The sequence below is a fragment of the Salminus brasiliensis genome, chromosome 21 (genome assembly GCF_030463535.1).
Source record: "Salminus brasiliensis chromosome 21, fSalBra1.hap2, whole genome shotgun sequence".
Classification (NCBI taxonomy): Eukaryota; Metazoa; Chordata; class Actinopteri; order Characiformes; family Bryconidae; genus Salminus; species Salminus brasiliensis.
Window position 1 is genome coordinate 23,777,709 of NC_132898.1, and position 12,181 is coordinate 23,789,889.

Genomic DNA, 12,181 nt, shown 5'->3' on the forward strand with positions numbered 1-12,181 from the left:
ATGTTTGGGCGCCCCGGTCACATTGCATATTATGTTGATGTTCTAATTGCGTCTAAATAAGTGAACTCAATTCTGGTTTATTATTCTCTAAGCGGTCCATTATATTTACTCAGAGTTTTGTGGTCGTTTCGTTTTTTTAATACTGCCGACACGCCCAGGATCAGCAGATGGAAAGCAGCAGTTTAATGAAATCTGAGATGTTATTGCTGTTTTTATGAGCGCAGCCTCTCTGTCATAATAAGTTGTATAAATACGGTGACCTCCGTAAGTATAAAAGCACGGGAAGACACATTTTTGCTGCATTCTCAGTAATTCGGTCAGAAATACTCTTGGATGAGCACATTGTCTGTGTTTTTGCCTTGTAATGACTTTTATCACTTTATCTACAATCCAGACTGACAGTAAGCAGAAAAGACTGTTGTGACTGACTCTGTAACTGATGGAGAGCACGGTAAATAAAATACTGTCACAGTATTTTGTATTTTTATCAATGGATTAGTTTCAATGCCATTTCAGTAAAGTCCCGGTTAGACCCATGCTATGAAGAGAAAGTCTTGCATGTATTTTTTGTTTTAATATTTTAATGTTTTAATCTTAATGCAGAAACTGTTGAAAATTATTTAAAAAATAGTGGTTTAGCATATCTCGTGGAGTCCCACCTGGTTCTATTTTAGGGCCTATGAAACTGATGTTAATAATGACAGTGATGTATTCATGAAAATGAAGACGTGTGGGCTTACATTCAGGGGGTAACTCACCTCTGACCTGCACTAAGCTAACGATTTCTCAGGTCTCAGGTCAATTTCCTTCAAGCTTTGAATTTTTTAGCCCGCTAGCACCAGTTCACCAGCTTATTCTAATGATGAATTATGAGTTAGAACTATGATAAACTTCATGGACATAAGTATTTGGACACCTGCTCTTTCATTGTTTCTTCCAAAATCAAGGGTATTACAAGAGTTTACCCTGCTTTTGTTGGAGTAACTGTCTCTACTGTCCAGGAAGGAGGGCTTTCTTCTAAATTTTGAAGCATTTTGGAGGATGTTAGACGATCACTACCCCTCCTCATCCCCAACTCATCTAAAAAGTATTGGATGGAGCTCCATCATTCCAGAGAACACAGTTTCACTGCTCTACTGATCTGTGCTGATGAGCTTTTTACCCCTCTGGCCCACACCTGGTATCAGGCACCGTGCCAATAGAATCCTGTTTATTTGCTTCAGAGAGAGTACTTGTCCTGTACTTCTTCTCTACAGGTGCAGGACAAGCTGTGTGTGTGCATTTGCACATCTGTGTCAGCAATCAGTGCAACTTTAAGTAGCTAAATGAATTCATTAGATTTGGATTTTTGGATTTCTAGTGTATGAAAGCTGAACAGTCTGTATCAGAAATCACACTGGCTTAACTGGTGCTCACCCCATCAGAGAAGCCATAGACCCCCTACATATCATCACTGCTGTGTCTAACAGTTATATCATATTTCATGCCCATTCCATGCGCTGCCCTTAATAATCAATACTGTTTGTATAACACCTGTTACTGAAGGCCACCCTCCATCCCACACCCCGACCATGTGCTGGAGCCCCTTCTCGCGCTGAACTGTTAATGAACACGAGTGGAACTTCTAATCGAAGAAAAAAACACCTGTCACATAACTGACCATCAATAGTGGTGTCAATAACCTGACGGCACAATTGACCTCCCGGCTCCCGCGCTGCGAGAGATGTAGATGTGTGTATTTTTTAATGATGACCTGGTGTGTTCCCGTGGTGACAGCGGCACTTTAATCGCTGGACTCTAATGAGGTTAACGACTCTGTAATGAGATCAGCTGCAGTGAGCTGACACTCCGCGCCTTCGCCCTCCGTTTACTCACCAGAATAAAAAGGGGCTTTGAAAACTTTGATCTGGAAACAGCTGCCTGGTCGGGCCCTCTGTGTGTGTAAAGGGCCCCAAATGAAGGAGTTGTGTGGGTCAAAAAACACTGTTCACTCCCTAACAGCCAGATTCTTATATTATAAGTAGTGTTTCAGCTTGGACTGCTTTTTAAATGAGATTAGCTCATTTACATATTTCAGTCTTAAAGGCGCAGTAACCACACCAGACTGTTTGTATGATGTGAAGTCAGGTGGGTAACTGAATTACACAACATAAAGCCACATATAGGACCCCTCCAACAGTCTATTTTCATGCCTTCCGCCTGGGTGGTTTAAATAGTAGCAGTGCTTGTGAATATATCTACGCTGATGGGCGTGGTGATATTGAAATGAGGTGTGTTCAGGTAAATTTCTGGTGTATTGCTATCTTGGCAAAGGAAAACACAGGTGCACCACTGACTGAACACAACCTATGCAGATGTCAACAGTCAGACGTTCATTGCTATCTCGTCAGTGAATTGTCAACACAGGCGTGTGCCCAACATTCGTAGACCCCCGCTTGTTACGCACACATGGACACACAGCAGTGCACAAACCCATAGCGTGTGCCAGTTGGCAGCTGTGCAGACTTTTACATCAACAATAAACAGAATACAAAATAAAAGAACATTGCGCTCCACTGCTTCAGCAAGCCTTCCCAGACTGCACCTGGCTCTTAAAGGGAATGGCAAGTGACACGCTGATTGGTTTATAGCACATTACATCCAAAACACACCCGTGATTAATACATGGCTTAGTACATGTCTTTTGTGCGTCTTGAGCCGTGCAAGGTGTACTTTTCCTACACAGACACACTGACACGCCCTAAATCAAGCTGTGCGGTGCGTGATTGACGGCTAACCTAAAGACCGCTAAGACAGGGCCCGTTATTTAAAGTGCTGGCTGTTTAAACACTTTAAACAAGGGCAGAACTATATTCGAGGTCTACTTGCATAGTTACTTCATAAGGATGGAATAATGTACTAATAAGGTCATTCTTAGTAACATTTTATTTTAATGAACACAAATCAGGGGTTTATTAAGGGTTTGTTATTTGTTCAGTAAAGCTTGATTTAAAATTTCTGAATGATTTCTTTACTATGCATGAAGGTTTATTCATTATGGCCTTATTAGTACATAATATGAGGTCAGTTATGTGAAAATCACTAATAATTAAATTATTAGATGTAATAAACAACAAACGCATTACCACCCTGTTATGCATATTATTGATCATGAATTATTAGCTTAATGTACATGTTATTATTGTGCTTTTGACACATGGGTTCTAGATAGTGGCAGGTGTTCCTTATTCTAAAATGAGGCTCTACTCATCACTAATTAGAGAGTAAAATGCATTAATTTATGAAGTATTTATAGGTCAAATTGCATTACAAATACAAATACAGAATCTATTCAGGGTACCCTGGTTGTAAAAACAGTATTTCTACTATGTCACTATGAGCGCTATACAGGAGTTCAGGAGATTTTCAGTATTTGGTTGTTAAGAAGAATAAAACTAACGTCTACCTAGCTTGCATGTTGGGTAATTCCAGGTGCTGTAAGTTCTATTCATCCTCATCATTATATCACAGATTGTAGAGCACCAAATTCTTTGCATAACAGGGTGGTAACAAAGTGTTTCTAATCAACAGTGACAGTTCTAATGGTGTTTCACAGTACTGTACGTGCTGACTGGAGTTCTGCTGTGGGTTCTGTTCATGGCGCCCTCTTTTGGGTGGATTAAGTATCGCACACTATAGCAGAGTGAGTCTGCAGATGTGAATTCACCCAAAGTGAATATCTCTTCAGCAATAACATTAAAATACCTAATACTGTGTGTGTCCCACTTGAGTTGCCAAAAAAGAATCTGTGAATCTGACAGTTGTTTATAGTGTATCAGAATTTCATGATGAATGGACCAATAGAAATGCTCCAAAATGGCTTAGAATAGATTTTTTTGACATTGACTTTCATTAAAAGTTAAGAAGATGTTTTTCTTCTCTTAAAGTTGGAGTTAAGTGGAAATATCAGGGTTTTGCTCCAACAGAGATGATCTATGGCTATAATACTGCATGTGTTTCCTTAACATATGTGATGGATACATCTTATTGTGATTCTGAAATGCTTCAGACGAGCGTTCTTGGTGTTTGTGAATGCAGCGTTATTCCCTCGTGCATGAAATGGAGGAATTTTTCTTGGAAGTTGATATGAAACCCAGCATGACAGGCAGGACCATCTGCTAGCCTTTTTTCCCCCCTTCAATTCAAGGCTGTGAATGTGTGTGTGTGTGTGTGTGTATGTGCCTGTGTGTGCTAGGAGAAAGTGTGTGGAAGGAATCATAACACATGATCGATAGAAAGCTATAAATTGCTTGTCTGTTTAGTCTGATCTATACAGTCTGCAGCTCCCAGCAGGGCTGTCCCGATTAATCGCTTTAAACAAAAACAATTAGCATTGATTAAAATTCACCTTCTGAGTTAATCAGCAGTAATGATCTGTCAGTTTGCATGATGGTGATGCATATAATAAATACTGCTCTCTTACAGTAAAGAAAACAACAACAAAATAATAAACCCTTAATGTTTAGTGAAAACTCTTTTATCCTTATTAATGATGCAGATTATGGGTACATTTCTTGATTACTAATATATTTAATAGTGTTATCACTATTATTCATTACAAACAGAAATGATTAATCACAAAATAGATTTCTCAATTACTAATATAATTGGTAGTGACACTCTTACTGTTCAATAAAAAAAAAACTGATTGCTCCATTAAAGCAACACTATAGAAACTTATACAAAATGTCTTGCTCCTGGGCTCCCCCTACAGTATGGAAGTATAATATGTGCTATGAGCTGCCACTAGTGGTATTGAGAGATACAGAACAGTCAGTGAAAGTGTAGGGCTGGAGTTGGTAGAGTAATAGAACATTATTTTATATTGAGAAATGACTTGGATAACAAAGTACTATGCAGTTCTCACAAGCGTCATCACGACCACTTCTCTAAAGTTACACACTGCAGTTAGCAGCGACACCAACACTATTCTCCCGTAGTAAGTAGGGGTGTGCAATATTGACAAAAAATCATATCTCAATATTTTCTGGGATTCTGCCGATAACTACAATTAGACAATATTTTTCATCTTTCAAAATGTGTTTGGAAATGTCTTGCGTTGCGCTACCCTGTTCTGCTTATTTATTTACTTAAAACTGAAGCATTCAAGTAAAATTAATACAAAAACAACAGTGCAAGAAGTACTCACATTACAAATGTGTGTCTTTTTTCACATTAAGTTGTAATTGTACTATTTATATTACATTTTTATTACATATTACATTTTTATATTTCATGTTTGTTGTCAATTTCAAACATTTTAAGTCTTACCATGTTACCTTATGTATGTTTAAACATCTTAACAAATTTAATTTCTGTTTCACTTAACCTGTAAATGACGTGACTGCACTGTTTCTTCTAGAAGTATACAGGGGTCACACTTTCTGGCGACGGCACATTTTGTCACCCCTCTACACTTCTATAAGAAACACTGCAGTCACATAATCTGATAATGTCTGTCTCTGTCAGAATATGTGACTGCACACAAGTAAAAATCTCAGAAACCACCCACTGAGGTCACAAAATCCGACGGTCACAGATTACAGTCCAACGGATCCTTGGCTGGTTTCGGCCTGTAGTGAGCAGCGGACTGCTGAAGTTTTTAATACTCTTTATATTCAGCACGGAGGTTAGTTCACAGAGGGTGAAATAAGTTCGTTGTCGAGCTGCTGTCTTCAATTGCAGCCGATTTTCGACCTGGTTTGCAGAAGGCAGTCTTTTAAGAAACCTCAAAAGTATAAAACACACCTCCAAGCTAGAGAGGATGAGCCACGTCTAGCAGCTAAATCTAACACTGCAGACTGGCTGGGTGCTTGTTTGTTCACTCGTTTTTAACTCCAGTCATTTCCAGGCAGAACACTAGCTTGTGTTGCGGTGGACATGTGAGCCATGCTAGCACGCTGCATGCACTCTGTGCACATGCGCAGTAGTCTATCCTATCAGGTGCAGTGAATATGTTGAATATGAATATGTTTTTGAGTGGTTTCCACAAAGTGAGTGACATACTCAATAATGTCTGTTCGCACATCATTAAAACAACCTTTAAGATATTATCATAGACTATACATATAGCACACCCCTAATTACAAGTCTGTGGAGCATCACAATGACTTTAAACCTGTTATTTAAAGTAAGAAATGCTACGTAGTGTTGCTTTAATTCTGAAAATGAATTCAGTTGATAATGACACCTTTATTGTTCAGTATAATTGATTACTGGATTAGTTTTTGAAACATCTGTAGATTGCATGATTGATAAATCAAAAACAGTGGCCCTATTCAGTTAAAAACAGTCGATTAATCGTCATAATAATCAATAGATTAGTGATATAATCGACAGTGACAGCTGTGTGTTATTGGTCAGCTGGTTTTTGGTAGCTCTGCTGGTCATTTTGCAGAGGGACTTAAAACTGCCATTCACTGCTTATAATAATAATAACACAGTAACATAAGCTTCAGTATTATAGTCTGCTGGACTGTACACTGTAATCCCTACACACACACACACAGACACACTTTCCCCCATTCTAGCTGTGCCTTTTGAGCCACAGTGGTTTCAAACTGTGTGTGTGTGTATGTGTGTAAAGGGGCCTACAGGCTCTAAATCCCTGCCCACTGTATTACAGTGATTTATTCTCTAGCAATAACTCAGCCTCTCTCTCTCTCTGTCTCTCTCTCTCCTGTTCTTTAATGTTTGAGGCTGTGTGTTTGTGTGTGTGTGTGTGTGTGTGTGTGTGTTTGTGTGTGTGTGTGTGTGTGTGTAAAATGCCCAGAAGCAGCAATACACTCACGGATTAACATACATTATTAGCATTTCACATGTTTATTAGAGTTGAACAGAGTTGAAGTGTAAAGCACTCCCCTGTCTGATCCTCCCTCTCTCTCTCATACACACACACATTAACCTGATCATGATTGACCTCTGCCCCCAGATTCAGTCATTCAGCTCAGACATGTTTGGTATCTGACATGTGCTTCTTTAGTTTACGGCGGAGAATGCTAGGCTAATTTGCTAACAAACACTATGCTCAGATTGTCACCAAATACCACTGTAAATCAATAAAAAGGTTCTATTTATCACCAAATGGTTCCACCATGGTCACAAGCCACATCACCCACATTCAGTACAATACAGAATCAATTTGGCTGATTGTACTAAGCTTCAAAATCCTTCAGATATGGTTCTGCGGGAAACCAACTTGACGATGGTTCTCAAGGTGGAGAACCATCACCCTTAGCGGGTTCTGTTATGGTTGTCCATTATAAATTTTGACCCGAGCCAAAAGAAACAAATTGGCTTTCCAAGTGGTTGCCTTGGTGTTAGCATTCCAGCAGTTTCCACAGTATTCCAGGTTGATGCGGTTGCTGGGTGGTTGCTATGGTGTCCCAGGTGGTTACTGTTTACTATTTATCAACAGAAATGTGGTGCCTTTAAAAAGCAAGGCCTATTCAATGCAACATCAGTAGCATCTTTCTGAACCTTTATATCACATCAACATCAAGAGCCCTTCTCAGCACTCAGCTCTTTATATACCTGTCATGAACTTTTTCAGCACACACACACACACACATACACACACACTGATGGTCCAGTTCATTTGAGTTCTGCACATGAAAGGCAGGAAGGCACAGATGGCTGGTGATGAGCATGTTAGCAAGCGAGCACTGAGAGAAGGCTGCACCTGTTTATATTTAGCTCCTGCGTGGAAACTCTTCAGGGAGAACAGAGAAGGAGAACAATGAGGAGGCATCTGCCTGGCATGCTGAAGCCTAGCAGCCAAGCAGAACTCAGCACCACGTATGCCAGCCTTCTACATCCGTCTGATTTACCCCAGTCTTCTTCAACCTCCACCCAGCGTCAATCTGCTTATTTACTCTAGTTTTCTACAGCCTCCACCCAGTGCCTGTCTACTTATTTATCTCTGTCTCCTAGAGCCTCCACCCAGCATCCATCTGCTTATTTATTTGACAACCTCCACCCAGCATCTATCTGCTTATTTAACCCAGTCTTCTACAGCCTCCACCCAGTGCCTGTCTACTTATTTATCTTGCTCTCCTAGTGCCTCCACCCAGCATCCATCTGCTTATTAACTCACAGCCTTCTTTCCAGCGCCCGTCTGCATATTTATCCTGCAGCCTCCACCCAGCGCTTGTCTGCTTATTCACCCCGGCATCCAACAACCTCCATTTATTGTCGGTTTACTTCTTTACCCTACAACCGCCATGCAGCACCCGTCTGCTTATATAAGCCAGTATTCTACATCCTCCACTCAGCATCCATGTACTTTTTTACTCCAGCCTTCTACAACCTCCACCCAGTACCGTTCTGCTCCTTAAACCTCCACCCTGCATCCATCTGTGTAGTTACCCCACAACCTCAACTTCTGTCCCCATCTGCTTATTCAAACCAGTACTCTACAGCCTCCACCCAGCATCCACCCAGTGCTTCTAAAACCTCTTCCAAGCATCTGTCTGCTTACGTAACCCAGCCTTGTACAACCTCCTAACAGCGGCCATATGCTACTACCTTCGCCCAGCATCTGTCTATTTCTTGATCACCTCTGTCTACAGCCTCCACCCAGCCTTCTACAACTTCAGGCTCTTGTATCGCTTGTATCGTAATGAGCAGTTGGTTGGTAGTTATCTCTTGGAGAACAGAATAGTTTCAGACCTGATGACTATTTCATTACATGGTGTCCAACATTGCACTCAGCCTTTCTTTCAGTTCTCATAAATATGCAAGAAAATTGCCTCTGCTCTCTTCTGCTGTGTGTGCATTTGTGTCTGTCGGTGTTACACAATCAGAGCAGAACCCTGAGGACCATTACACTCACTAATCAGCCTCACTGGCCCAGCACACTGTACCCGTAAGCCTGCAAGTAAACACAAACAAGTCAACCAGATTGTCTCTCCATGGCATTGCAAATCCATGCCAATAAGGAACGATGTGGTCTTGCAGTGCCTGAAATACTAAAATGGCTCTAGGAACAGTGACGCTCGCAGTTTGCATGGTCATGTTGGCTTAGAAAATGCTGATTTTGGTTGGGCCAGCTTTCATTCATTGTTGGCATGCCAGTGATTTTGGGTGAACTGCTTCTTATTGAAAGCTAGGGAGAAGTTTCCAATTTTCTCTACAGGGACATGCTGTGCATGAGTGTGTGTGTGTGTGTGTGTGTGCATTTGCACATCAGTGTTTGAATAAACTGAATTTAACCTAGACGTTCTCAACCTTTCGTTCTCGGCTTGACTTGCTAGGAGCAGTTAAACCTGTTGAAGGTTGTTTTCTGATTTCTCACTTTCATTACTACAGTGTGTGAAGTGTGTTTATTAGCTGAACACGTGGCTTCTTCCTGCTCCTGCCTTATCTTTCTGCTTCTTCTGTTCTCTAACAGGCTATCCAGACAGTAAACAAATTTGATCTGTAAGCTGATAACTGTCACAAAGGAAAAATGGCATGAGCTCCTCTTGCGCCGAGACACAGTGTCTGTTTTTAAGTGTGGCTTTATCTTCTGCAGTTGTATTCTTCTGATTCTTATCACTGAAATAGCAGCTGATCGGCCCCATGTCTCTGTTTGTTTGCTGCAAAAAGCAGGAATACATCATTTTCTCCTTTATGTTTCCAAATGATTCAACTTTAATTACATCTTTTGTTGCCTTTCTTTTTAATTATCCCATTTATTCTCTTAATTTGTTATGTCAGGGAACTGATCTGGATCTGAGCGGGTCCTTCTTATTTCTCTGGTGCTTTTTGTAGCTTCTGTCGTAGAACAGATAACAGATACGTGTTTCGTACATGGGTGATTCTTCAGCTAGGGGCTCTTTTTTAATGATCTTTTAATGATCCAGAAAATTAGTTTCAGGAAGTTTAATTTGTGTTTAACTTTAATTTCTAACCAGTAAAAAAAGACACTGATGTTGAAACTGAAAACATGTCATTACCGTCACCGGGTGTCATCACAGTCAGTTCAGTTCTAATGGCGTAATAATGTTGCAATATTGGCAATTAGGCTGTAACAAACGACTGTTTTGATAATCAAATAATAATCGGATTATGAATATTTCAATTAGAAAATAACTCTTTATGTAGCTACCAGCTTGAAAATGTTTTTGTGTCACTTGAAGAGTTCTCCTTTTTACAATCATTCAGTGTCCATATTTGACTCCCTCACCTCACACTAGGAGAACTCTGCTCTCCACTCACACACCAGAGTGATGTCTGCTGCAGATGTGTGGCCATGTTGCTTTTATGGCTCTGTACCAATTTTATCCACACACTCCCTTCATGAAAGCAACACTGCAGCTCTGCGTCCAGTTTATTGTAAAAATTAACAGCAGCAGTAAGTGTGTATTCCACACTGTTACAGTTAAACTTTGGTGATTAATTTGAGGTTCATGTACGTCCTAACCCATTGCTAGTTGGCGCAAAAAACGTGATGATATCACCAACTAATTGACTATTACATTAGTTGCCAACTTATTTAGTCGTCTATGTATTTTTTGTCAGATATTGCTTTTCTATATAAACACGTCCGGTAATTCATGTCCATGTACCATGTACCTACACTAGCAAACCTTAACACCTTGGAACAACAGCAGCAGCATGTCTTTTGGGTTGCACTCCTGGAACAAACCCAGTTATAATAGTGTTAGCTGACAGCTTGGCCTGAACAAATCCCTTTAATGCTACAGAAAATGGAAAAAGTGAGATCAGTAGAGGAAGTGTATAGAGTGTATAGAACTCTGGAGATTAATTGTGGTTTGCTGGTTTAATGTTCTTTAATACGTCCTTTTCCTGCCCTGAACCGGAGATTGATCGTTGGCCGCTGTGATTGTTTTTTGATACATGGTTCTTTTACGCTTCTGTTTTTCTAGAAGAAAGAATGGCTCTGCCTGACATGCCAGACTCAGAGAGCCATGTCAGGGGACTTAGGAGGTGGTCCGCCTCCTGTTCCTCAGCCAATGGGATCTCCTCGGCCAACGGGTCCAGCCAGTCAACAGCCGCCCCAGCAGAGAGGGCCCAGTCAACAAGCCGGGGTGAGGCCTACTGGCCCTCAGCAGCAAAAACCACCTGGTGCCCAAGTAAGTGGTCCTCTCCCTCCGACCAAACAGAGGGTGCCACAGGGCAAGGGTTCCACTCAACCATCTCCTGCCAAGACAGCCCCTACCCATCCTGCAAGCAAGACTGACATTCGCAAACAAGAGCAGAGTGTTAGCAAGAAACAAGCAGTGTCCAAAAGTGAGAGAGAGGGGGATGTAAAAACATCCCTTAAGAAAGGAGCGCAGGACGTAAAAGACCAGAAGAGAAGTAGTGACATGCAGAAATCTAAACACCATGACGTGAGTGACCCTCTGTGTCCTCATTGTCTTTGTACTTGTCTTCCATAATCAACCCCTTCACGAATTTGACACGCTGTGATTGGCGTGTTAAAGTTCCTGTAATTATGCTAACGTCATCTGTATTGAAAACCGGTTCAAAGTCATTCTCAGTGTAATCATTGTTTATATACCCCATTATTATTATTACTCACAGCAATTTTGTCATCACCATCACTTGATCACCTCCTCCATTCACTTTCCAGCGACAGTCCCTACTGTTCACAATCAGTCCTTAGTCATCCTTGGTCCTTGTTGGTCATGTTGCTTGTTGGAAAGTTTTAATCCTTTCAAAATGTGTCATAGTGTGGATATGTTGTTAATATCAGTGACAGTCACTGTCAATGTCATTATCCCTGCTCAGTGTTCATTAACCTTTATATAGCATTTGGTAGGGATGTCCCGATCAAGGTTTTTTTACCCTTGCTCCGATCCGAGTCTCTTAATGCTGACTGTCGGTCAAAATTGACTATCTTCTCAAATTGGACAAAAAGGAATAGGATGTCTTTGTCGTTGCATAACTACAACCAAACTGGGTGGTTTGGGCAGCACGGGCAAAAATGGTAGAAAGTTGACAAGCATTTTATGGAAGAGTGAAGAGTTTAAATCCTTTTCTTCTAACAGATTAACTTTGCTCTAGGCTCTTTCAGAGGCTGTCCTGTCTGCCATTTGTCTCTAAGCTAACTCTAAGTTAAAGTCTTCCTCTTAGCCGAACTCTCCAGTCCATCTTAAACGATGCAGCAGTTACGTTCTGCTGTTGAAATGTACAC

General features: G+C 40.9%; 1 protein-coding gene across 2 annotated transcripts in view; it reads left to right on the plus strand.

The window, feature by feature from the left end:
* The window catches only part of bsnb (bassoon (presynaptic cytomatrix protein) b), a 115,096-nt gene that overhangs the window by 72,086 nt on the left and 30,829 nt on the right, over positions 1–12,181 (plus strand). The window contains exon 4 of one of the 2 annotated variants that reach the window (XM_072665547.1): positions 10,911–11,375. In XM_072665547.1, the coding sequence (XP_072521648.1) occupies positions 10,911–11,375 (465 nt within the window). The remainder of the gene's footprint in view (positions 1–10,910; positions 11,376–12,181) is intronic. The other variant, XM_072665548.1, reaches the window with a different exon arrangement.